Source organism: Alosa sapidissima, chromosome 10 (genome assembly GCF_018492685.1).
Source record: "Alosa sapidissima isolate fAloSap1 chromosome 10, fAloSap1.pri, whole genome shotgun sequence".
NCBI lineage: Eukaryota > Metazoa > Chordata > Actinopteri > Clupeiformes > Clupeidae > Alosa > Alosa sapidissima.
Window position 1 is genome coordinate 31068585 of NC_055966.1, and position 26997 is coordinate 31095581.

General features: G+C 43.6%; 3 protein-coding genes across 6 annotated transcripts in view; 2 read left to right on the forward strand and 1 right to left on the reverse strand.

The window, feature by feature from the left end:
* Nucleotides 1-7839, forward strand: part of kcnn4 (potassium intermediate/small conductance calcium-activated channel, subfamily N, member 4) — a 26557-nt gene extending 18718 nt beyond the window's left edge. Inside the window, exons 6-9 of one of the 2 annotated variants that reach the window (XM_042106150.1) lie at nt 1299-1420; nt 4170-4239; nt 5178-5371; nt 6607-6737. In XM_042106150.1, coding sequence (XP_041962084.1) covers nt 1299-1420; nt 4170-4239; nt 5178-5371; nt 6607-6610 — 390 coding nt within the window. In that variant the 3' untranslated portion in view covers nt 6611-6737. Of the gene's footprint in view, nt 1-1298; nt 1421-4169; nt 4240-5177; nt 5372-6606 lie in introns of both variants that reach the window. The other variant, XM_042106149.1, reaches the window with a different exon arrangement.
* Nucleotides 7840-9812: 1973 nt separating this feature from the next.
* On the reverse strand, nt 9813-16340 carry si:dkey-79d12.4. Of its 3 annotated transcripts, none has more exons than XM_042106085.1 (3): nt 16227-16340; nt 15339-15483; nt 9813-13413 (listed from the first exon to the last, which is right to left on the reverse strand). In XM_042106085.1, the coding sequence occupies exons 1-3, from the start codon at nt 16229-16231 to the stop codon at nt 10156-10158; spliced, it is 3408 nt and encodes a 1135-aa protein (XP_041962019.1). In that variant the 5' UTR covers nt 16232-16340; the 3' UTR covers nt 9813-10155. The 3 variants fall into 3 exon arrangements, with proteins under 3 accessions (XP_041962019.1, XP_041962020.1, XP_041962021.1); XM_042106086.1 differs by having other exon boundaries at nt 16194-16331; XM_042106087.1 differs by lacking the exon at nt 16227-16340 and adding an exon at nt 15951-16094.
* A 2867-nt stretch (nt 16341-19207) lies between these two features.
* LOC121720268 (urokinase plasminogen activator surface receptor-like) lies at nt 19208-24154 on the forward strand. The gene is made up of 5 exons (XM_042106265.1): nt 19208-19316; nt 22743-22859; nt 23086-23232; nt 23481-23591; nt 23835-24154. The coding sequence occupies exons 1-5, from the start codon at nt 19241-19243 to the stop codon at nt 24029-24031; spliced, it is 648 nt and encodes a 215-aa protein (XP_041962199.1). The 5' UTR covers nt 19208-19240; the 3' UTR covers nt 24032-24154.
* Nucleotides 24155-26997: the final 2843 nt, after the last annotated feature.

Genomic DNA, 26997 nt, shown 5'->3' on the forward strand with positions numbered 1-26997 from the left:
GTGTGTGTGTGTAAATATGATGCGCTGTCAGAGGAGAAGGGAAACGGCATGTGTTTATGTGTATTGTAAGGGTACATAATAACGTGTGTATGTGTGTGTGTGTGTGTGTATTAATTAGTGTGCTGCAGTGGTATACATGTGAAATGGTAGATCTCATTGTTGTGTGTGAGTGTGTTGTAGGGGTATCTTAGAGAGTAAGTGTGCATAGGTATGTGTGTGTGCGTGTGTACAGGTTGGCAGTGTGTTGCAATTTCTAACAGGATCCATCTGTTTTCTTATCTAAGGGGGAGGAGGCCAAAGGCCCAAAATAAACATGCCTGGCGGAAGATGCTTTTAAGAGCTTCCATCAGTGAAAACTAGGGACAGAAACACAGGGAAAGCAACATTTTGGGGTCCTTCTTAAGCAGCCAGAGGGTCACCACCTCCATCTTACTGTCAAGGTGCTTCTGGTACACTCACACGCCAGTTGCGTAATACTATTTCCCACCATCGAGTGTGTGTGGAGACTTCTGAGTCTGAGCTCGCCATTTCCTCTATGGCAGTGGCAACATCCTGTTGTACGGTGCATCCCTGTTTGTCAGGGTTTGTGTGCGTGTGTGTGTGTCCTCCATGGAACTGTCCACCGTTGTCACTGACTTGCACTGATGAAAATAAAGGAGAACATCTGGACACAAGCCTCTTATGGATGCCCTAAAAATAACTAAAAGCCTGCACACACTCACACACACACATACACAAAAAATAGCACCGGTGTGTATTTGGGTAGCTTGGTGACATCATTACGAGCAACATGGGTAATCTTGGTGTCTTTAGCAGGAAGACGAGCAGACAATAATAGAATCAAAGAAAGACGAGGAATGTAATTATTGAGGGAGGAAAAAAACACTCTCACTCACATATGGCTCACTCACGGCTATTCTCGACCCCAGACCTTATTCCCGAGGCAGTGATTGCATATTCATCCACTTCTGTTTCGAATGGACCAGAACTGACCTGTAGCGCAATGAAGATATTTACAAAAAAGTTTGCCATTGGTAGGCCTAGTCAACAAACCAATGGGCCCATTGCTGCTCTCTGTCAGAGTAAAAGTCAATGTACCATGAGTGTTTTGATGTGTATGTCCAGTACACATAATGGTCGTAATGATTATAAGAGTTGCTGTTTCCTGATTCTGATAGTGATTAACAGAGATGGACCGTTGCATTGGCGCCGTAGGTGAATGCTAGGACAGGGTCTGAAACGACAGGGCCGATTCTGGTGTGGTGACTAAACCGGAGTGAACGTGTCATGTCCTGCAGGTGCGCAACGCTGCTGCCAACGTGCTGAGGGAATGCTGGCTACTGCACCGCACCGACGTGACGAAGGGAAGCAGCGGGGAGCACCGGTACCGGCAGAGACGGCTGCTGGAGGCCATAAGAGTGTGAGTGTACCGCAGAGCGGAGGGTGGGTGGGATGGCAGAGTGGGAGAGAAAGAGACAGAGCGATGAACAGATAGCGGGGTGGGTAGGGAGAGGGAGAGAGAGAAATAGACAGAGAGATGGACGGACAGGGTGGGTAGGGAGAGAAAGACAGATAGAGAGAGAAAGAGAGAGAGAGAGGTTGAGAGTGAGCAGAAAAGAATGAGTGTGGGTGAGGGTGAGTAACGGTCTGTTATCGAGGAAAAGCACACCACCGAACGTTTCAAGTGAATGGAGCATTCTGCAGCATTATGAAGAGCCGTGTAATGAAGCCCTGTACTGTACATGTGTGTGCATTTGTGTTAACAACCCGGTGTCCTATAGTATGGTCACTGAATGTGTCTATGGCCCTTATATTTGCATGCACTCGTATGTGTTTATGAATATTTTGTCTAGCAATCTATAAGTCCTCATGCATAAGCAGAGTATAAATGTGTCCTCTGTCTCTCTCTCTCTCTTTCTCTTTCTCTCTCTCTCTCTCTCTCTCTCTCTCTCTCTCTGAACATTGCTTTGCATATGTAAATGATCGCGTGGCCTCATGTTAGCTATCCATCACATTGCCCTTACCTTTTGGTATGCAAAGTAGGATCATTGCAGTATAGCAGAATATATTCAGTGGCGTAGAATTTCTCGAAACCAAGATTAAGGGGAACCTAAGAAAATAAAGATTTTCCTATCTGAGCCTGAGATCACAAAGCAGCACGGACATGAACTAGCACGAACTGACCAACGTTCTGACCACACACTTGTGTAACCCATCTTGCCTTGAAAACATAACAGAGGCACAGATAAGAGAAAGAAAGAGAGAGAGAGAGAGAGAGAGAGGGAGATAGAGAGGGAGAGAGAGAGCGCTCACCCATCAGTATAGATTACTTACAAGGTAAAGGTTGATTGATTGTTCTTATGTTGTTGATGTTACTACTTGTGCCCAAGCAAATCTTGCACACATCACATACAGTAAAGTATGTTGAAGTTCATAAGTAGCTTAGTGAAAAGCTCACTAGTATGTTCCAAAGCAGAATTATTTAATTCAATTTCATTCATTCAGAGACACTTGTCTGATAGGGACAGAGAGAGAGAGAGAATGAGTTCTTTACATTTTAGACCTATACATTTGCAAGGTCAATAGAGGAGCATTTATCAGCACCTTCTCTTTCTCACTTGGGAAGGCCCCAAACTCTTCTTTTCCTGACCTCTTTTGAAGGTTCTTCTCCCTCTCACAGGATATAAACAACATGTTTCCGTCTCTCTTTGGTTTTGGTTATTGATTTGTTTTTCAACACTGAATAATTAGTCCATTGGTGTTATTTGATAATAGATTATTTTATGTCATCATTGCACTGAATGATCACATTATAGGCTACATCAGAGGAAGCAAACACAAAAATTTAGTGTGAAAAAAAGACGTTTGGCATGAGGACTTATGAGATCTTCAATTGTGCGTGTATCACGGTCAAGAGCCATGTATAGTCAGACCTCACCTAACAAGACAGACCTTAAAATGGTAGATACCGGTACGTGCATATATGGCTTCAGTGAGACCAGTTAATGCTCTAAAAGTGTCGGTGGCTTGATAATTAACTTGATAATGTGTGTGCTAATGTTATGTATAATGGCATAGGCCTACGGAAAGTGATTTAAAAAAACAAAAAAACACCCAGACCTTATTTAGTGCCACGAACAGAATGTCACACGACTGCAATAGCTTTAAGTTTCTTTTTCACACTTCGATGACTCAAGGTGAAAATGCACTCTCTTAAAATCAAGAAGTCTGAACTTCCGTATAAGCTTGCAGGAGGCGACTGACCTTGGCAGCACTAGTTGCTGTTTGAGCATCTGGAAAGGCCACTGCTACCACCGTTGCCTTGCTGATTGTTGTCGGCCTTGCTTGTTTATCCTGCACACCCCAACCTTCCTGTCTGATAAGCAGCCGATTGCCGGAGGTGTCGAGCTGGCCACGGACCAGTGGTCACCACTAAAGATGGAAGCGTAGATGTGTGAAAGTGTAAAGTAGCTCCTAATGTGATTTTCCACTGCAGACGAGCCCCAGGCCTTCCAAACGACCCTTGGGTGCATGTGTGTGCATGTGTGTGGGTCACAAAGAAGGGAAGAGAGAAAAAGAACCAGTTAAATACATGGAGAGATAGAGAGAGTGAAAGGGAGAGAGTGATAGAGAAAGAGAGACATGTAAGGGTGGAGGGCGTTTTTGACTTCCTGTTGTACAGTTAGCAGCCCACTAAAAATAAAGTGGAAAAGGAGCACTGGGAAAGGCACCAGCAGCACCTCAGCACCAGGAGCTGCCAAACGACACTCGGACGACTCAAGCCTTTCTTTTTTTTTTTTTTAAAGAGCTTATTTTGACTGTTTATGCAATGTCTCGTTTTGCACATGGCCCCACGCTAGCCTGGCATTTCTGTATGGCTCAGCAGATACAGAGGGTTCCCCTGCAATATTGGTTTCCGCTGTTGCTTTTTTTGGGGACTTTTGGTTCCGTCGAATTTCAGGCCTAAGTATAGGATTGGAACGGCAAGGACAGGCTGAAGAAAGTTCTAGCAACAGACATTCTTTCACCCAACTCTGCCCCTTTGAGTTAAAAGATCAATTTATTCTCTTCTTCTAGACATCTGTGATGTTGACATACTTTCTTTTGCTCTAGAAATAACGAGGCTCGACTCACTCGCTCGCTCTTTCTCCGCTTTTTCCACTAAACAGTTTCCGACAACTGCGAGTCAAACAGAGGAAGTTGCGGGATTATGCCAGCGAGATGGTGGACCTGCAGAAGGTGAGTGGCGCCACTTTTCCTCTGTGGATCTCTCAGTTCAAGCACCGCGCAGCCGTGGCCCACTGGTTAGCTCTTCGGACTTGTCACCGGAGGGTTGCCGGTTCAAACCCCGACCAATAGGAACGGCTGTAGTGCCCTTGAGCAAGACACCTAACCCCTCACTGCTCCCGAGCGCCGCTGTAGCAGGCAGCTCACTGCGTCGGGATTAGTGTGTGCTTCACCTCACTGTGTGTTCACTGTGTGCTGAGTATGTTTCACTAATTCACAGATTGGGATAAATGCAGAGACCAAATTTCCCTCACGGGATCAAAAGAGTATACTTATACTTAGTCACTGCGTTCCAATTCTCATACTTCTGTACTTACAATACTTAATATGAGTGCACACAGCAATGCACTTATGCACTCATATTAGGTATAGTAAGTATGTGAATAGCAACACAGGGAGTCTCTCTCTCCCCCTCTCTGGCTTTAAGGAGAAACCCCAGTCCAAGTGGAACGCGTCAGCTTCATTTATTACATAATCACGCCATTATCCAATCCACTTCAGTTATCCTTGTTGTTGTTGTTGTTTACTGTGAGGTGCTGAGACACATAAAACGTCTGTAAACGCACACATAAACTGTTTGTCATTGAGCCAAACATGAGGTGCGTGTCAGGGTTCAGAGAGTTCAATCACCAACACAAACAGGCGTGCGTAAACCCTCAGAAACGGTAATAAAATCAAATAAATAAATAAAAGTAACACAGGCCTACTGGAAAGAAATGGCAACAATATATGGCCAAACAGACAGACAGGCGTACCGACAGCTGCCAATTGACATACATTAAGCTGGACTAATTGATTAGTTCAGTGTAGACAAAGTAGCAAAAGTAAATTAATTTATCAGTACAACAGACTAAGATATAACGTTTTGTTTGTCCCTCATGCCCCACCAGATGCAGATGATCATGTACGACCTGAGTGCCAACTGGAACAACTCCTACCACGAGCTGGAGCAGCGCATCTTATCCATGGAGCAGAAACTGGACGAGCTCAACCGCAGCCTTCAGCAGACATCCCAGCTGCTGACCCAAGTCGTGGGCAGGCAGAGCCTAGAGCGCAGACACTCCCACGCGTCCGCTCCCCACAGGTAAGGCCTTGCTAAACTAACTAATGAATGAACTCACTAACTAGACCAGGAGTGTCAAACATAAGGCCCGGGGGCCAGATCAGGCCCGCCAGCAGGTTTTATGCGGCCCCCCAGATGTTTTGGGTAGGAAGGGAAAATGAGAAAAAAAGATATTCACATCCAGTTGTCTTCAACAATTTGTTACAAGCAATATCTCTATGATATGATAAATTGAATAAACCTAGCACTACAAACCATCCTCAGGAAGGAAGAAGCAGAAAAACTAGCATGAAAGTAGGGCATTTCAAATGAGAAAGAGCCGTACCGGTATATGAGAGCAGTACATTATTGTGTACTTGTTTTCTCATAAGTGATATAATCAAACAACACTCTGATACCCATGCAGACAAATTATAATGACCATGACAATGACGGCCCCCCACTAGGTCTCATTCCAACAAATCCGGCCCACTACTTAATATGAGTTTGACACCCCTGAACTAGACTAACTAGTGCATGGTAATGACGGAGTGTAATGGCGTTTGCCATTCTAACTACCATTTCGATGGTGAGCTACGCAGACACAGGGGACAAAGTCTGCGTGAAAAAGGTTCACAACATCGAGGCAACAGTGTAGCCACTGCATTGAGTCGACACAGAAGCATAAACTAAGCGACGCAGAAGCATAAACCTTTATGCTTTAAAGCTTGAAGGGCCAAAAGTCGTGCTAACACAGCAGAGGCATTCCAGCTTCTACAGTTAATCCACACGAAGACCCGCAGGAAAAGTGCCAGGGAAATGGTCACCATGCAACTTTTACTGGCTGACCCCCAAACCTGAAATTACAGGTTTGAGTCCTGAGGTCAAGCCAAACATTACACTAAAATCAGTGTTGATTTTAACTGCTGCTGCAGTCTTCGCAATGCAGCCCACTGTTGTGTGACACTGTCATGTCACAAATCTTGGTCTTAAAACACATCTAAAAATCAAGTAAAGCACCAGTAGCACGTGTACTAACATTTGTACGTGTATTAACATTTATCTGTTGGCATTTTGTTCAGTGACATTTTTTAATCCAATTCCTCGAAACATTCTGAAAAGCCATTAGAGGTTAACCCATACTCACTTGGACGGCAGCCATCACGGAAGCATAGCCACTCTTATATGTGTTTTTGTTTTGTTTGTTTGTTTAGCTGTGTGTACTTAACTCCTGATCACTGCTCATGTTCCCTTGTCATTTTCTCTGCTCTCCCTAGGTGACTCCTGTGCCCACAGCCCACTGTAACAGCTGCTTGTGTGTGTCTAAGTCCCTCGCCTCTTCCCCAAGCCACTCCATTTGGCGTCATGGACTTTTCCCTTCAACTGTTCTGGACCTTAATTGCTCGAGACTGTTTTTAAAAATTTCTTATATATTTGTTAAAAGTTATGACAAAGTATCTTATATAGAGAGAATATTGAGTGTATTTATGTCTGTTATTTATGCATTGCTGAGAAATGTCACATTCGCAAACTGTGCCAGACCCTTGTGTGTCTAGGCAGCACCATTGACAAAACGAACCATTAACCAAGGCCAAGGTCAAACCTGTGGCTTAAAGGGCTCATACTCAGTCCAACGATGCACAGTTGCCGGGGGACGGGGGCATTCCATGCGTTCCCATGTTTCCTGGGGCAATTCACAGCAGTAGTTTTTACACAGTATTACCAGTTACATAGAAGCTCCATCCAGGTGTTCTTTTCCTCACTCCAATGGTCTGCCTTCAACTTATATACTGTATGAGAGCCAGCTACCCTTAGTATGCTGGCTAGATCAAATAAGATACCCGTCACAAGCTCTCATTTGCCAAGTATACTTAGGTGACTGTGATTGCCAAGTACAGTATAGTCAGAGTGGCATCACTTTTGCAAAATATGCCTCAGTATCACTGATGCTTCAAAGTGCAGGTTAGCGCCATTTTTCCTACTGCCAAATCACAGGACAGACATCAGATGAATATAGATTAGCAACAGTTGCATTTGGGTTTAGACACCTGATGCTCACTAGTGCACTTTGCTTTGTTTCAACAGTTGTTAAATAGCAAGGCAGCAACATATAGTTTGTATTTGTCTTTAGAAATGACTGACAGACACCAGTATCCTTGCTAGTTAGGTAAGGAACCCACTGGTCAGTGAATGCCTGTCTGTAGGCTACTCAACATGATGCTAACTAAACTAATGGAACTACGGATGCTAGTGTAACGAAAAAGTACACTAACACCTAGACTGAGTGCAGATAGATAGTGACACAAGAGGCCAGTGAAAGGCATCCCATTCCCTTTACGGGAGTCACCATCTAGTGGTCAAAAGTGTGCATTACAATGAAAGTGTACCCATGTAGCCTGACGAGCCAGACCCACATTAAAATGTAGGGTCTGGGCACTCACCGTTCGCAGTGCTCAGTCCGAGGGGCGGGATAATCAGTTGTCTTTCAAATTCCCTCTGCACGCAATAGGACAGCGGCAGCACTATGAGTCCCATCCGTTTCCCACCAGCGGAGCTAGTTGGCTAGTTCAAACGTTTGCCAACTTAAAGGAGAATTCCGGTGTGATATTGACCTAAAGTGTATTGAAACATGATACCGAGTGTGAACGTATGTCTCATAGCCCATCTCGGCTTGTCCCCTGCACTCCAAAATCTGGCGCTAGTTAGCCGATGCTACCAACAGCTTTTTCAATAGTGGTGCTTCGGCATCGGGCTAGCCATGCAAATAAATCACTGTTTTACACCCATTTACGAGGCTCAATGTATCTCCACACTTCATTGGTAGACTTCCGAGGGCCCTGACATTTAAAACGAGACATTGAGAACTTTGAAAAAGCACTGGTAGTTTACTTACAAGACGATTTATACAGACAGTATCTTCACGAAGTTTAGCATTTGCAGCCATCTTGAATTTAGTCACGATAAGTCGAGCAACGAGTAAGAATGAACAGGTATGATAAGGGATCAGATTCCAAAAATAATTCAGTGGAAATGCATCGATTCCAGTTTCTTCCAGTAGCAGCAACTGGAATCCATGCATTTCCACTGAATTATTTTTGTAAATGGGTGTAAAACAGTGATTTATTTGCATGGCTAGCCCGATGCCGAAGCACCACTATTGAAAAAGCTGTTGGTAGCATCGGCTAACTAGCGCCAGATTTTGGAGTGCAGGGGACAAGCTGAGATGGGCTATGAGACATACGTTCACACTCGGTATCATATCACACCGGAATTCTCCTTTAATAAAAGCTTAACTCGTGTCACACTGTTCGCCAACAGCAACATCCATCTTATTTGTTTTCAAGTAGCAGGGAATTCAAGCCAAACCGTTGCAACTCTGCCATCAATCATTATGTTAAGCCCACCTAACGACTCTATACACGATTTCATTGGCCTGATTGAGTTTCGACTTCTGGAACTCACAAACCAACGGAGAGTTGCTAGACTAGCCCTGGCAGCAAATGTAAATGTAATCTGCCGCTAGGGGCGCATCTAGATTTCTAGGCTAGTACCCATGAGAATGTCTTGTAAATTAGAGGGAAGATGACACTGACATAATCTGATCCCCTTTACGGGAGTCACCATCTAGTGGTCAAAAGTGTGCATTACAATGAAATTGTACCCATGAGAATGTCTTGTAAATTAGAGGGAAGTTGACACGGACATAATCTGATCCCCTTTACTGGAGTCACCATCTAGTGGTCAGAAGTGTGCATTACAATGAAAGTATACCCATGAAAATGTCTTGTAAATTAGAGGGAAGTTGACACAGACATAATCTGATCCCCTTTACAGGAGTCACCATCTAGTGGTCAAACGTGTGCATTACAATGGAAGTGTAGCCATGAGAATGTCTTGTAAATTAGAGGAAGTTGACACGGACATAATCTGAATTTAACAGACCTCTGGCATAAATGGACAACAGAGGAATCTCCATGCCAGCTTACTCACCAAGAAGTGCTTATGCACATGTGTCCGGTCTGTATCTTATGATTCTGGGCAAATGTTTGACATACCTTTTATTGTGATCACATCTGCTAAGCATCAAATGTTTAACATACCTTTTCTTGTGATCACATCTGCTAAGCATCAAAAGATCTCAGAGACAAGTGCACCGCAGTCACTTGAACTCTTATTGGAGTCTTTAATAGTCCTATTTTCAACTGGAACATAAACTGGATCTATGCAAGTATGTTGTCAGCTGTTGATAAATGACAATGTGTAGCAATGTAATACTCAAACATTATTATGCATGTAGTTTTGTAAGAACAGCAGAAAAGTATGACTGATTCTTGAAAACATAAGTATCTAAAAAGACGTTTACAGCATTGTTTTTGCACATGGTATAGGCTACACAATGTAAATATGTCCAAATATTAAAAATACCTTGATAAGAGGTTGGTTGTAGGAGTTTTTGTTTGCTGTAACTGATTCACATTTATGCTGTACTATCCCCTGAAATCTTTTAACAGATCTCACTTCATATGCAGAGACAAGAAGCATTTTTGGACATTTTGGTTTTTCACACTTCTCACAATAGGCTGTTTTTCTGTACAGAAATAAAGGCTCATTTTAAATTCAAGTGTGCTGTGAATTAAAACCCTCTACTCAACAGCAGAATGACTTAAAGACTTACAGTTAACACTTATCTTTAAGAAGTGCTTTATGGGTGGGACAACATACAAATATAAACATGAATGGTTAAAAAAACAAAACAAAACAACAAAAAAAAACCAGACATTTATATCCCAAACCTACAGTTCTCACAGTCTTAAAGACACAGCATGTCAAGTTGCTGGCAGTGTATTTTGGACATCTTGATTCTGTCGTGACAATGTTGTTTGATTTCTAGTCCTCGGTTTGTGCCTGGAATTGTTCAGTTTGTGCCACAGGAGGGCTGACGGCCTGACAAACCTCCGTCCACAGCTGCAGACGAAGGGCCTCCAGCACTGGGCGTTGGTCCTATAGCGGCAGTTGGCCTTGTGACGCACCAGCTGCTGGGCGCCCTCGAAGGAGTCCCCACATGCCGCGCAGATGTAGCGCGTGGCCTCGGCGTGAAGCACCTGGTGGCGGAGCAGGTGCAGGCGTGCCTGGAAGCGCCGGCCGCAGCCGCAGCAGCGGTGGGGACGCGGCGCCCCCCGGTGGCGGTAGCGGTGCAGCACAACCAGCGAGGGCTGCCGCGAGACGGCGCCGCACTGGCGGCACGTGAAGATCTCCTTGTAGTGCCACCGGGTCCTCATGCGTTGCGCCAGAGCCAGCTCCCGGCTCTGGTTCAGGAACATGAACAAGATCCGCAGTGGACCCGAGTCGGACAGGACGACCAGAGGGGGACTCTTGGTGGGCGCGGCTGCTGAGAGGGCGGAGACAGCTGGAAGCCTGGGATTCTGGGTGATGGAAGCAACATTAGGGGCCTGCTTGGGTATGGAGGCAGTGCCTGCTGCAGTGGATGAGACCCGAGATGAGGAGGGGAGAGAGGAAGACACTTGGGTGCAAAGGGCGTTGGACACGTACGCCTGGGAGGGCACCACACGAGAGGTGGAGGCCGTGGTGCACACGCTGCTGGAGATGGAGACCGCTGAGGAGAGGACAGCAGTGGAGACCTGACTTGAGACAGGATGGCCGGAGTCTCTGGAGGACTGGGCGGCGCTTGGGAAGGAGAGAGACACACCAGTCGGGGCAGGAAATCTCATTGACAGAACCGGCAGCCCCGCCGAGACGACGCCTGCAGCACCACTGGAAGCTGTGACGGGCATTAAATGTCCGACAGTGGGCCCTGCAGCACCCAAGGGCTGATTGGGCATAGGGAAGAAAAAGGTGTTGGAGCCTGTGGTGGGTATGCGAAACAGTGTGGGGAGAGAGGGCTGTGTCCTTCCCTCTGTGGCGGCAGACACGCCAGGAGGGCCTCGGGCAGCTGAAGAGGCAGCCGTACCTGCCGAAGCCTGGTTTTGAATTGCTGAGGGTGCTGGAACACCAGGGGGCACCTGACTGCGAACAACCACAGCTGTGGGTACCCTTTGCTGGCCCTGGCTGGGAGCTGCTATAAAACTAGGCACGCTAGTGGGGGTTTGGTTGCGGAAAACCATTGCGGAGGGCATCTGAAGTTGGTCCCGATTACAAACGATCGTAACCGGTTTTCCAGACAGAGCTTGGCTATGAGCAATCGTGGTGACAGGAAAGCTGCCAGGTACCTGACTGTGGACAAGCACGGGTGCAGGGGCGCCTGACGGGGTCTGGCCACAAATGATTGACGACGCAGGGGTGTCAGGTGGGGTCTCACCACGAACAATCACCTGGGTCTTTGGAGAGTTCTGGGCATAGACGTGCACTAAACCGGTTAGGGTGTTGGCCAGGGGGGCGTAGGAGGGCGCGGCACGTCCAGGTGGCTGAAGGAGCATGGGAGACTGCACGGTCTGATTGGGCGCCTGGACGCTGGCTGACCTATCCCTGATGGTCACCACTGTGGCCAGTGCGGGTGCAGATGCCGCAGGGCTACTACCAGTGGCCGTCTGTGACGTAGGAGTGGTCGCGTTAGTGTTTTGCGGGCGGACTGCCTTCACGGCCACACTGCCGGGTAGTACAGCGCTACTGGTCGAAGGCGAAACAGAAGGCTGAGAAGTGCCAATAGACTGTGCTTGCGTGTAAATGATCCCAGGGGGCAGCAGAGAGATAATCTGGTAAAGCTGGGGAAGCTGGGAGAAGACTGGGGCTGAGTCCACAGGCTGCTTGGCAACGGGGTCTGGCACCGTAGGCCTGCCTGCAAACTTCATAGGGCAGACATGCGACTTACAAGCGTCCGAGCCTGAGAACGTTTTCTTGCAGGCCACACAAATATAATCCATGAATCGACCGTAAACTCTCCAGCATTTAATGCAATTGTCTGGACCTTTGCTACAGCACTTGACAATGTGGGTCTTCAGATCGAGGTAAGGGCCCTGCCAACAGTGAGGACATTTCTGTGAGACTTGAGCAGTGGGGTTGGATGTCAATGGTTTCACCACAGTGGCCAGAATCGGTGTGCTCAGTGTCTTTTTCCGTCCGCTAGAAGACAAGTGCATGCCACCCTTGGCGTACGAGCGATTGGAGTCTGAGGAGAATGAATCCGATTTCGAATCCGAGTCTGAATCCGAATCAGAGTTGGAAATGACACACTCCTTGGGATCATATATTGAATCGCCAGGGGGCAAGGAGTCACTATCACTGTCACTAACACTACTACTGTCACTATCACGGTCACTATAATCCTGATCATCATTATGATGTTTAACATCACAGTTTTCATACTCCTTTCTGCTGCCAGTAGATGCATCTCCTGAGCCAACCTCCTCCTCAGCAAACTCCTCAACCTCATCCCACTGAATGGGTGCTCCCTCCTCTAGGAAGCCTTTGCTGCCCTGTTCCATTTTCAACGCCATGTTCGCGTGCTCTTGTGCTCCTTGATCGCGCGTGGCGACGCGGCCAGATGCCATTCTCGTGCTGTTATAGGTATGGTCCGTGAGGCCCATGCTTATGGTGCTGTGGTATGAATGGTCACTCACCACAGGCTCTTGGGGATGCTTCTCTGAGAACCGACTTTGTTGCCCTCTTGGCGGCGGTTCCTCCTCCGCCACCACGACCACCTCCTTCACCACGGCCACCACGGCTGGCCTTCCACTCTTGCGCGTGTGGCACCTCTCTATGTGCTGGTTCAGCAGCCACCTGTTGCGGAGCTGGGCCCTGCAGTGTGTGGCAGGGCACCCGAGGGCCACGTCTCGGTGGGTGTTCTCCAGGTGCATGGCCAGAGAAGCCCCGCGCCGGAACGCCACCTTGCACAGGTGGCAGCGCCCAGTGGTCTGGTGCTGGTCGAAGTGCACCATCAGGTCGTGCAGCGTCTTGAAGCGCTCGCCGCACTCCCAGCATGTGTGGTTCCGCTTGCTGGGCATGAGCTGCGGTGCCGAGCTCTGGGAAGACAGGCCGGCGCATAACGCCTCGAAGCCACGGTCAGCATCACTCGACTCCTCCAAGTTGCAACACTGGTCTGTGTACAGCACTGAGGGATTGTCTTGGAGCTGAAAAAAGAAGGAGAGGGTTGTGTGTGATGAATTATGCAGGTTGGAACATAATTGAAAATGCATTTGAACTGTTTTCTCCTCTTCAGTCAAGTTACACAGTTGGCTGGTCTTGTTAAGCCGGCCTTACATTGTACAATTTCCGTGTGATTTCGCAGTCGGCGACTAGATAGATAGATAGATACTTTATTGATCCCCAAGGGGAAATTCAAGGTCTCAGTAGTCTACAGACATCACACACAACATGCACGTACAGCAGAAGGGGTAGATAAAAGTACTGGTATATACATATAACAAAACTCCACTGTACAATAGAGACAGTAGAAGATAAGAAAAACTAACAAAACTAAGTACTAAATATACTATATAAATTAAATTAAAATATATATATATATATATAAATAAAAAAAATCCACAGTGTGCTTGAGGATGATCAAGCATGAGACGCTTGCAGTGACAGAGCCGGGACTGGCCTGTGTGCATGGTAAGGTGCTCAAAAAGCAGTCCAACAGTAGTCCAACAGTGCAACAGTGCAACAGTAAGGTCTAGAGACCAGCATAAATAATATGGACAGATAAGAGAGTAATGTATAGTGTAGACAAGGTAATATTAAAAACTATGTCAGTGCAAGAATAGGTTGAGGTAATAGGGTTACATAGCCTAGAAATCTAGACGCACCCTAGCGGCAGCAAATTACATTTGCTTCCAGGGCTAGTCTAGCAACTCTCCGTTGGCTTGTGAGCTCGAAAAATTAAACTTGTATCAGGCCAATCAAATCGTGTATAGAGTCGTTAGGCGGGCTTAACATAATGATTGATGGCAGAGTTGCAATGGTTTGGCTTGAATTGCCTGCTACTTGAAAACAAAGAAGATGGATGTTGCTGTTGGCCAACAGTGTGACACGAGTTAAGCTTGTTTTAAGTTGGCAAAAGTTTGAACTAGCCAACTAGCTCCGCATGGGACTCAGCGCTGTCCTATTGCGAGCAGAGGGAATTTGAAAGACAACCGATTATCCCGCCCCTCGGACTGAGCACTGCGAACGGTAAGTGCCCAGACCCTACATTTTAATGTGGGTCTGGCTCGTTAGGCTAAGGGTTACAGCCATTCAGACTAAACATTCAAAGTCGGACAGAAATCATGGAAGTTGTACTGGAACAGACTCCTGTCAACTAGACAGTGCCAATCTTAGCGGTTTTAAGTCAGTCGGAGTCAGTCTTTTTTCCAGTTTTGGCGTTACAACAATATCAAACATGTTTGATATTATCGCAAGTCTTTAAAGCCCTCCTTACACTGAAAGACTGCAAATATTTGGAAAAGATTTTTGAAAGACTACAATCTCAGACCCTCTCACATCTAAAGACAAGTGATGGAGTTGTTGAGTCACAGACTATGATTTTGCAACAACTAGGGATCATGCAGGGTCACTATTTACAAGACTGCTACTAGATTCCTTTAAATTATTTCCATCGTGCACTACATATCAACAGGAACTCATATGATAGCCTACTCATATCAGTCATTTTTTCGTGTTTCTGTAGCTTTGTTTTATGTGTGATATCCCTAACAGATATAGAGTTGGAATCAGTGACCCTGCAAGATCCCTGGTCGTTGCAAAATCATAGTCTTTGACTACTCAGTGACTTAAAAATTCTGACTTGTCTTTTGATGTGAGGGTCAAAATATTTACAAAGTCCTGTAAGGAGGGCCTTAGATGGAGATGATCAGGATTCCGTCAGTTTAATGTGGTTTTGAATAGATTCATACAGCATTTGGCCAAATCAACAAAAATTACAGGGAAACATTAAAGTGCAGCTAAGGGCAGCAAGATACTATATGCAATAAACAACTCTATGCCCCCCCCCCCATCATCATCATCAGCAGCAGCTGGGTATTCAAACCGTACACCATGATAGCCTATAACTCACCACTGAGCGAGGAGTGTCCAGTCCACCTTTATCATCCAAATCCATCTCTGCGCCCACAAGTTCCTGAACAAACTCTTCCACGCATACGCAGTCGACGGCGGTTTGCATCTTGACAAAGACGGGCCAGTCTAATGAAGTTTGATACCTGTGCAAATAACATCATACATTTACTGTTGTATAAAAAACGGCATAGCCGTTTATATTCTACTTCTGAGTCATCTTTACTAGTGTAACGTGAAGACTTAATTGGCCACAGTAAGTAACGCTGAAACACATTTGGGTAATAAGCTGTTACAAGCAGGCTACTAACATTTTGTAGCTCTATATCTACAGTCATATTATGGTAGGCTAACTCAAAGACAAAAAGGTAAGGCGATTCTGCAAAATGTTGACCTTATTGAAACACCACTGGATTTAAGTATAAGTCCTAAGTTTAAGGAAAACACATGGGTAGCCTACTAGCGTGTTAGCCTACAAAACAAATGTTGCCACATGGCCACTGATTTTGCAGATTGCACTTGTTATTACATTGACTCAAGTAGCTAAAGAAGCTATTCCAAAAACCTTAAGTGTGATAAAATTTCATAGTTGCACATTTCAACTATAACCAACCGAAGAACTGCTGCTGTCTTTGGCTGCCATTCTACTAGGCTAATCGTTGGAGTTTACACTGCAGTCAATATTAATCGTAGTCGGTAAATGTAGTGTGATATAAACAAGTAAACATGTTAGCCATTTTCACTAGTCTATCATGCAGAACAGTAGGCTACTCAACACGATGACGATATGGAGAACGTGTGCTGATACGTCAATTGCACTATTGAAGTAATGAGCGCGAATTGATGAATGAATTACCAGAAAATGTCAAAGATCGGATGGCGTGCTTACTGCATGGTTTGTCCTGATCATAATTCTGCGTGTGTATACCAAAGTTTAGCAGATATTAGTATTAGTTTCCATTTCCTTGTCCTCCTCCTTTTCCTGAAGTAACAGGAAGAGGCGGGGCTTAATCGCAGCATTCATTTCCCAGCGTGCACTAGGACCACCTTTCCCCATCTCACAACCCTCAGTCTACTACAATACCCAGCAACCTTTCTGAGAGCAAGAGTTGTTTTTTTGTCAGACATTTTATATATATATATATATATATATATATATATATATATATATATATATATATATATATATCATTATTCATAACAATCAATGATTTTTCTCATTACTGAATAGATAAGATCAACAACATTGATAAATTATATTTAAAAAAAGAGTATGGGATAAATGTGTGAGACTTGTGAATAAACTTCCTTAGTAATTCATATTGCGCTCTTTATTTAAAAATGGAAACCTAAATGACCTAAGGACCAAAATGGTTCCACCTGGCTTCATGACCTGACTTGGTTCATAAAAACACACATTTCATTTTGAAATATTTAATGATCTTCTGTTATCAAGGAGTCAAAATTCAGGAATGTGACTTTAATTAGACCTATAAGATAGCCATAGATTAACTTAAATTCTAAGCAATCTGTAGGCCTAACTTGCTGTCAGTAGGCTATTGAGAATCTAATTTTCCCTCACAGTAGCACCTTCAGGTCCTCTTAAGACATAATTTCCCCCTAGAATCACTAGTTTAGGGCACAGCAGTCTCTTTTTGTGCCTCATCCACATTTGGCAATATAACCTCCTCTTCAACCTCCAAGTGCATTTGTCTAAACTTTGTCTAACATGATATCTATTAAATGTAACAATGTAAAAGGGGAGGCCAGCTTTCCTTCTTCCTTCTTTCTAGGTACACAGACATGGCAAAGAAGCTTTAGGCTGTTTCCTACACACACACACACACACACACAGACACACACACACACACACACACACACACACAGACACACACACACACACACACACATACAGGTGTAGTTTTTCTTCTCCTTTCCCCTTGCTGAATGTCAATGTCAACATCTATATAATGATATTAAGTGTATGATGACAATCAACAGTCATGAATTCTCGTCAAACAGAACCTTAAAGTAAATGTTTCACTAGATATCTTCTCTAACACATTGCTTTTGCTTTATGATGAAGACACTTTTCTATGAGAGGCCCGGCTACCAACACGACACCAATACATTTTGTTGTACCAGTGTGCTGTTACCATAAATGTCAAGGTGACATTATTTATGAGTAATTACAGATTATGGTAATTGTATGAGACAAAAACTGGTTCATCACATTTCTCATGTCTTGTGGAAAGAGCACACACACACTGTTGTGCTTTTACTTTTGTTTCTTCATTATAATCTAACTTTCATTTCATCTTCAGGAAATAGGCTACAGGAGCTAAGCTTTTATGTCCCCATTCTACAATGAAGAGGGTGATTTAATGATGTTTAATGATTGGTGTGCAAATAAACGCCAGTATTCATAATCCTGATGACTGACCTTGGAGTAAATATGTACCACAGAATACACTTATTGAAGGGATTTATATTAACTATAGTTGACAACCCATGAGTTTCATTCATTCAAAATCAAAAGCAACAAACCAGATTACTGGTTCATACACAGTCAAACACACACACACACACAGACACACACACACACACACACACTCACAGACAGACACAAACTGTTGTGCTGTTACTTTTGTTTCTTCATTTCAACTTTCTAACTTTCATTCCATCTACAGGAAATGCAGGAGCTAGATACACAATCAAACACACACACACACACATGCAGTTTCTCTTCTCCTTTCCCCTTGCTGAATGTCAATATCAACATCTATATAATGATATTAAGTGTATGATGACAATCAACAGTTATGAATTCTCGTCAAACAGAACCTTAAAGTAAATGTTTCACTATCTTCTCTAACATATTGCTTTTGCTTTATGATGAAGACACTTTTCTATGAGAGGCAGGCTACCAACACGACACCAATACATTTTGTTGTACCAAGTGTGCTGTTACCATAAATGTCAAGGTGACATTATTTATGAGTAATTACACATTATGGTAATTGTTTGAGACAAAAACTGGTTCATCGCATTTCTCTTATGTCTTGTGGAAAGTGGACATTGGGAGCGACATATTCATTCTGCCATGAAGCCTCAAAGCAAAGACCGGGCCTTGACCTCATCCAATAATCCTGAAATAGATCAAATCAGTTTCATTTATATTCGCTCATAATTCATTCATTAACCAGGATGATGAGGTTTGAGACAGTGCTACTGTTATGGGTCACTATGGGCGGGACGGCAATGAGATGGGATGTGATCCATATGGTACTGTTGTTTTGTACCAATGAGATGAGATGTGATCCATATGGTACTGTTGTTTTGTACCAATGAGATGGGATGTGATCCATATGGTACTGTTGCTTTGTACCAATGAGATGGGACGTGATCCATATGGTACTGTTGTTTTGTACCAATGAGATGGGACGTGATCCATATGGTACTGTTGTTTTGTACCAATGAGATGGGATCCATATGGTACTGTTGTTTTTTACCATTGTGTGTTGTACCACTTACCAGTATTACTTTGCCAATACAGCTAAAGATCCTGTCTTTGAGGCTTTGACTTGCTGCTGTTTTCTGTCTATTGTCCTCATAGGGAAATAGACATCAATCACATCATTTCCCATCATATACACTTTATACATCATCATGCAACAGTAGCCTTAGCCCATATGTCACACAGTAGAGACTTGAACATAAAAAGACTTCAACATGTACCACAGACCTACACACACTACCTTAATTTCTTCATATGCTAATTTTGTTATATAAGCAATATCTTTTTCATCACAATGTTAAAATACCTGTTGGATGAGATGTTTTCAATATAGACTTCCTGTCTCGCTGCATAAAAACCTTAGCGTTTGAAGGACACACCAACACATGAGCTTCAACTTACTTGCTGTCAAGATGATCATTGGTGTTACTTTTGTGATGATGAGCCTCCTTTTCTCTCAAGGTAGGAAAATGAAATTACATACAAGAATGCCATTTCAAAAGCATCTGTGGTCTGGTGAAATATGATTATTAAACACTAATGTGTAGTTCATTTAGTGCATTCATTGAAAGAAATCTGGGCTCTGGACTATATTGCACTATATGGCTCTAGCAACTATATTGTTAATTAAGAAACACCAGAAGCTCTTTATGGATTAAATCTAAATCTGACTTTCAATAGACTTCTGTGTCCAACAACAATCTGTTTACATACTGTATTTTACATGTAGGACAGAATTTGTTTTACTGAATCTTTAATAATTTTTTAATCCAACAAAGGCTGGAAACGTTTAGGTGATGGGAGGGAGTGTTGTCACTACTGTTTAGTGTGGCTTTGACTGCCACCAAGTAGCCTGGCTCTTTGCTGTTGCCATCTGGGTGCAGGTTTGGTACCCTAAACATGGGGCCAACGCTGGGGGCAGTCACTGCACTCTCCCTTCGTATTGTGTCCGAAGTAAGATGGCTTGCCATGAGGCCATCGAAGGAGTGCACAGCGGGTGAAGTGTTTGAGGGGCCCCTAGGTTGGGTTGACGTCTATGTGAGGGAGCACTGAAATGGCTGAGAACTATGTTTCTCATTTTGCATTTGTGTAGGACTTTGTTGCAATTTCCAATGGTCAAGTATGCACTCTAACAGACATACTAATGCTTTGGATCTTTGGTATTGTAGGCGGTATCTTAGACCCGAGGTCAAGGCTAGCTGGCGTGACTGCTCTCTTCTTTTACTAGGAGAGATCAAAGGGACTCTGAATGTATGACACTCTTCAGCATTTGTAATAACTGGCAATGAATGCAAATTGTTTTTAAAATATTCTGAATGTGTCAGTGACTGAAATATGTATGATTATTTCTATATATTTTAAGTTGACATTTCAGTTTCAATGAAATATTCCTTTCACTGATCTTTGTGCAATTCATTTGTATGCCACTTTGGGAAAAAAAAAAAACATCTACTAAATACCTTAGCAACACTATTAGTGGGGCAATTAAGCACATTATCACTTTGTGATAAAAGCATCGAATTTGGAATAAAAACTAACAAAGGGGGTCTGATCAGATTTAGAATTGTAGGTGCCTCGGATTTTATGTCGGGTATCAGGGGCCTACTTGTTAGGGAATTAGGGCCCGTCTACACGACGCTGTTTTTTTTAAAAAAACGGTGAATTTATGTTATCGGTTAGGCCTTGTGTGTACACAACACCGGCATTTTAGGAGGCTGTAACCGGTAGTTTTTGTAACCGGGTTCCAAAGTGGGATTTTTTGAAACCGCCGGTTAACTTTTGCCGTGCAGACGGCAAAGCCAACAATTTTATGACGACATAGCCCCACTCCGTGTGCACGCGGGTTTTTTCTTTACCAGTATCGTTAAAAGGTGTGAAAGCAGTAAGAGGAAATACATCCGTTGGTTTCGTGTAGACGTGGCCTTAGACTCAAGTATGCAGGTAAGAAGGAATTAGAATTGTTAATTAGACAAGGTGAACATCTCCCCATTGTGGAATGAGGAAAGGGAAGCTACAACGAAAGGAAATTTAAACACACCAAATACCTTACCATCAACTGAAATGAATCATTGTGGTTCATTTATATTCACTGTGTTGATTGTGCCAATTATTTATTACATTACACTGTATCTGCTATTTTTGCAGTGTCCTCACACTCCACTCAAATCTACATTCTTACATACTGCTCAAAAAAATTAAGGGAACACTTCAATCATACACTGGATCGGTACTCTGACACTATTTGGTTCTGAGCACAAGTAAAACTTTTGAGGCGAGTGTTTTATTTTGCAAGAACTGTCAGACATTCTGTGAATGTAGTCTGAGAATGGAGAAAAGGGTGGAAGGTTTCAAAAAATGTGTTTTAACAATTGTGGAAAAGTGTTCCCTTAATTTTTTTGAGCAATACAGTATATATATATATATGTGTGTGTGTGTGTGTGTGTGTGTGTGTGTGTGTGTGTGTGTGTGTGTGTGTGTGTGGCCTTTCACTTTTATTCCTTTAATAATAACAATAATAAGAATCAAGTGGGAGAGAGAGATGGGATGGAATCTGGAAATTACCTGCGTTGGACTAGAACCTGCCTCCCTGTGGACCTAAATGTGGCACTACAGCCAGCTTCACCAAAGCACCCCCCATAAATATTCAACATCAATATCAAAAAATCCTAGCCTGGGTGCCATTCTGAACTTAGTCCCGCCCCACGGGAAGTTCGGTCTGGCATTGCTCCATTGTGGGGCAAGTATGCTCGCCCTAAATCGGGCGGACCAATCAAATCAGGCTTTATGGATGATGGACAGGTGAGCAACAGCGCCTGGTCTATCACATCATCTGAGCACGCTTAGATTAGGCTTATGTTTGAAACAAAAACGCTGTGGCTAGAAGGATACATGGCTTTTAAGACCCCATATGGAAAATTCATATTATTTAATGAGTTTGTATCACTGAAAACGATTATTTCTGAAAACTTTGGCCAAAGTTGAGATGTGGGAAAACTGGTGGTTTCAGCTGTTGCATTGCGACATGTTCCCTCGTTCGTTTGAAATCTCTGATTGACCACCTGTTCGAGGGATTTGCGACAGCCTTTCCCAGCTGTTTAACATGTTTGTAGCATATCACTGTTCAACAGAATTATTTTAAAAACGGAAGGGATATAGGAGCAGAAGGATGGTTTGTGTGTTTTCTTCCTACACATCACGGTAAGCTATTTTGTTGCTCTGATTGGTTAGGTCTATCCAATTGAGTGCAGAGGCATTCCCCCCCTGTATCGGTTGAAGCACGCCCCATAATTACGTCCCAATGGAGCAGTATCAGACTCATATTCTGACTAGAATTTGAGTATGACAACGTCAGGCTAAAAAAATCTTGTTTCTTTTGACTTTTTAATAATATTATTTGATTGATTTATGGTAAAATATGTAACTGTATTATGTTTTCTACACTTTTCCACATAATAAAATCCATATTTGTCATCCCACGGGCCAAATCCGAGGTGTCTATATGATTCTAAATCTGATCAGATCTCCTTCGGAGTTTCTCTTCCAAATTTGATTATTATCATAAAATTATCAATTGTTATGAAAAATTGAGTTTAACCGCTCCGCTATATGTAGTTATTTTACCTTAATAATTTACCTAAAACTCATTTTCACTTTACAATGACTTTACATGGAGAATGGAAGCACATTGCCAATGTGCACCCTGAGAGTCTGGCATTGCACCAAGAAACAGTGTTGTCGTGGGTAGGAGCCTGACCCTTTTTTGCCGATTTCAGACGAATTGACTACCCCCTTGGCGCTAAATAGGTACCACATAGGTTGAAAATTTATGAAAAGGGGATTTCCCACTGTGTTCCTTCTTAAGCATAAACTTCATTTGAATCTCTGTAGCAAAAGGACTGGAGTGCATCACGTGCGTTAGTGCGAGTGGATCTTGCACTGGATCATCGCTACAGTGTCCCTCAGTTCTTGGCTCATGTGCCAGCATCACAGTTGCCTCGTTCGTAGGTGAGAAAATGTACCCTTTACATAGACTAACACTGACATTTGTGTTAATCATCTACAATATCTCATTTTGTTTAAACAAGTCTTCCCATATCCCGAACTTCCTCATACTGAAGTCTAGATTTTCTTTTTCGTGGTTTCTATTGGTCCATAATCACATGCAGAGTGTCTTTTTTTTCTGTTCAGTTTCTGGTTTCTGATCCGTTTTTTTGTTGTTGCATATTTGCAGGGAATTCAAAGATAGCTGAAGCAAATGCCAAAAGCTGCTTCCCCAATGATCAGTGTGTCAATGGTTCCCTGAACTCAGGAAGTGTGAGGCTAACTTTCAGCACCTTGTGCTGTAACACAGACAACTGCAACACCGGAGCACCAGCAGGTAATTTGTTTGTGCAAAACCTGAACCCCATTCTGTCACAGTCACACATGGTTAAAAGGTACAATTTGCATTTGCCAATTCCAGTCCTCTGCAAATTGCTTCTAATGCTCCTGTCTCTTCTGTGCGTGCTCAGTCAAATGACATTTCCAGCCAATACTCACCCTACCCAGAACATTCATTCAGTTGATTTTCCTCATATAAACCCATTGACAACCTGTATGCAGCTAACAATATGGTTTATCTTGAAGCTGTAGTAAACAACATGGCCAACAGGAGGCAGTGTTTCACCTGTGGCTTGACAAACTGCTCATCGACACTTCAGTGTCTCGGGAATGAAGATCGATGTTTCACAGCATCAGGTGTGTGTGTGTGTGTGTGTGTGTGTGTGTGTGTGTGTGTGTGTGTGTGTGTGTGTCTTTCTGGGAGTGCAGTGTAAATGTGTATTTTAAACGAAACTATATATATTATTATATATGTATATTATATTATATATATGTTTATGTAATTATTTATATAACAGAAATCTGAGCACTGTGGAAAATGTAGGCTGCATGTTTCCGACTCTTTCTCTCTCCTCATTTGTCTTCTCCTATCACCGCTAGTGGACATAGCAGGACAGAGCACCACTGTAAAGGGCTGTGCCACCCGTGCTGTCTGCTCTGGAGCCTTCGCGTCTCAGCTGGCAATGCCGGGGGACGTGTCCTGCTGTGAGGGGAATCTGTGTAATAGCGCCTGGAGTGCTGGCCACAGCGTCCTGCTCCTGTTCTGGCCTCTGGTTTCTGCTCTGCTCTTACACTGAGCTGGCTGCAACTCGGGGTGACTCCTCTGCAGTTTTTTTTTTTTTTTAGCACAACTTACTTACTCTCAATTGAACACCTCTCTATATGTAAGCGAGGAGCAAATAAACAAAGCTTTGTTTTCATTTGTGTGTGAGTAGCAGTTCAATTCAAATAACAACTAAATATTTCAGACATTAGTCAATCTGGATATTTATATCATTCCCTGCCTGATAAAACTCTGTTATTCTTAAATGTTTACATTTATTGAGCAATGCCCTTGCATTTTATTGCCAAAACAGCTGGTATCCAGAAAGTTGGATACCAAACTGTTACCATAAAACACGGCAACCCAGTCTATGACAACAAGAGTTATTTGTTTAATATATTTGGTAGTATTCACTATTCAGTGACTTTGTCTTTGTGTCATTTGTCATATTTATTTGATTTATTTGTCACATACACAGTTATAACAGGCCTAAAGCTTCTTTGAAAGGAGTTGCATATAAGTCTGTTGCCATTCACCGCTAGCGGAGTTTGAAGTGAGTATAGACTGTAAAGAAGTGTCATGAAGAGTTTGTTTAGCCCAGGGCTGTAGTGAAGACTAAACACAAGTAAACACAGTTTATCCACCTCTGAAATTTCAGAAATAGAGTTTATCCAATTCTTATTAGAGTTTATCCACCTCTCAAAAGAGTTTATTCACCAATTTCAACTTTTAACATTCAAAAATACAACTTTATACAACCTTTAATACATAATATCTCAAAGTCAAAGTCAAAGTCTGCTTTATTGTCAATTTCTTCACATGTCAAGACATACAAAGAGATCGAAATTGCGTTTCCTACTATCCCACGGTGGAGACAAGACATATTTTACCAATTAGGTCCACAGACAAACATAACATTCAAGTAAACAATATAAAAAGTAAAAATAAGAAGGCACATACAATGAAGAAATAAGAGCAGCAAAATTTGGTAGAAATTGTGCAATTGTGCATACAGTAGACAGTCAATATAATAGTGCAAAAGTCAGGCCAATAAATGGCTGAGGTAGTTTTGTTTGACCTAAGTATGCAAGTGGCATAGTGGTGCAAGTTATGTAAGAGCAGCAGAAGTGTGTTCAGAAGTGTTCAGGACAACAGGACAACAACAACAAGTTGCAAGTGTGCAAGTGTACAAGTGGAGTAGTGCAAGTGGAGTAGTGCAAGGCAGCCATTTTGGGTCTAAAAGTCCAGGATGTTATGTAGCTGAGGGTGGAGGGGGGAGAGGGGGGAGAGAGTTCAGGATCCTAACAGCCTGGTGTATGAAGCTGTTGGTGAGTCTGGTGGTGCGGGAGCGCAGGCTTCTGTACCTCTTCCCAGAGGGCAGTAGATCAAACAAATTGTGAGCGGGGTGACTTGCATCACTCACAATTTTGGTCGCCTTGCGGGTGAGGTGGGAGGTGTAAATGTCCTTCAGGGAGGGGAGAGAAGCACCAATAATCCTTCCAGCTGTGTTCACTATGCGCTGCAGGGCTTTCCTGTTGTATTCAGTGCAGCTTCCGCCCCACACAGCGATACAGCTGGAGAGGATGCTCTCAATGGTGCCTCGGCAGAATGTGGTCATGATGGCTGGTGGAGCACTTGCTCGCCTGAGTTTCCGCAGGAAGTACAGGCGGCGCTGAGCTTTCTTCGCCAGTGATGCAGTGTTGGTGGTCCAGGAGAGGTCTTCACTGATGTGCACCCCCAGGAATTTGGTGCTGCTCACTCTCTCCACCACAGCACCGTCGATGGTCAGTGGCAGGTGTTGGGTGTGACCTCTACGGAAGTCAACAACAATCTCCTTGGTCTTGCTGACGTTCAGCAGGAGGTTGTTGTCCCTGCACCACGTGGTCAGAAGGTCGACCTCCAACCTGTATTGAGTCTCGTCGCCCTTGGTGATGAGACCCACCAGAGTTGTGTCGTCAGCAAATTTCACTATGTGGTTGTTGCCGTAGGTTGCAGCGCAGTCATGCGTCAGCAGGGTGAAGAGCAGCGGACTGAGCACGCAGCCTTGGGGGGCCCCCGTGCTCAGTGTGATGCTGCTTGAGATATTGTTGCCAACACGTACTACTTGAGGCCTCTGACAGAGGAAGTCCAGTAGCCAGTTGCAGAGGTAGGTACTGAGTCCCAGTTTGTCAAGTTTGCAGATGAGTTGTTGTGGTATTATGGTGTTGAATGCAGAACTGAAGTCTATAAACAGCAATGTTAAATGTAACAATGTAAAAGGGGAGGCCAGCTTTCCTTCTTCCTTCCTTATTTCTAGGTACACAGACTTGGCAAAGAAGCTTCTATCCTGCATCCGAATATCCATCCTATCTTGTAATCTCTGAGAACATTCCCACTTGCATGAGTGATGCAAGGAAATGTAGTATTTGTTCATACCTCACCCACTAGTTACACACACACACACAACAGACTGTTGTGCAATTACTTTCGTTTCTTCATTTTAATCTAACTTTCATTTCATCTTCAGGAAATAGGCTACAGGAGCTAAGCTTTTATGGCCCCATTCTACAATGAAGAGGGTGCATGGTGTGCAAATAAACGCCTGACCATGGAGTTAATATGTACACCAGAATATGTCACTTATTGAAGGGATTTATATTAACTATAGTTGACAACCCATGAGTTTAATTTGTAGTGGTACATTCAAAATCAAAAACCAGATTACTGGTTCATACACAGTCAAACACACACACACACACACATAGAGAGAGAGAGAGAGACACACACACACACACTCACAGACAGACACAAACTGTTGTGCTGTTACTTTTGTTTCTTCATTTCAACTTTCTAACTTTCATTCCATCTACAGGAAATGCAGGAGCTAGATACACAATCAAACACACACACACACACACACACACACACACACACATGCAGTTTCTCTTCTCCTTTCCCCTTGCTGAATGTCAATATCAACATCTACATAATGATATTAAGTGTATGATGACAATCAACAGT

What these genes read in the sequence shown, in the direction of transcription:
- LOC121720268 (XM_042106265.1), top strand. Translation starts at nt 19,241, where the DNA reads ATGAGCTTCAACTTACTTGCTGTCAAGATGATCATTGGTGTTACTTTT. An exon ending in GAGCCTCCTTTTCTCTCAAG is followed by an intron (nt 19,317 to 22,742) that starts GTAGGAAAATGA and finishes GAATCTCTGTAG; the next exon opens with CAAAAGGACTGGAGTGCATC. An exon ending in CACAGTTGCCTCGTTCGTAG is followed by an intron (nt 22,860 to 23,085) that starts GTGAGAAAATGT and finishes GCATATTTGCAG; the next exon opens with GGAATTCAAAGATAGCTGAA.
- si:dkey-79d12.4 (XM_042106085.1), bottom strand. An exon ending in TGGACACTCCTCGCTCAGTG is followed by an intron (nt 13,414 to 15,338) that starts GTGAGTTATAGG and finishes TTCTTTTTTCAG; the next exon opens with CTCCAAGACAATCCCTCAGT.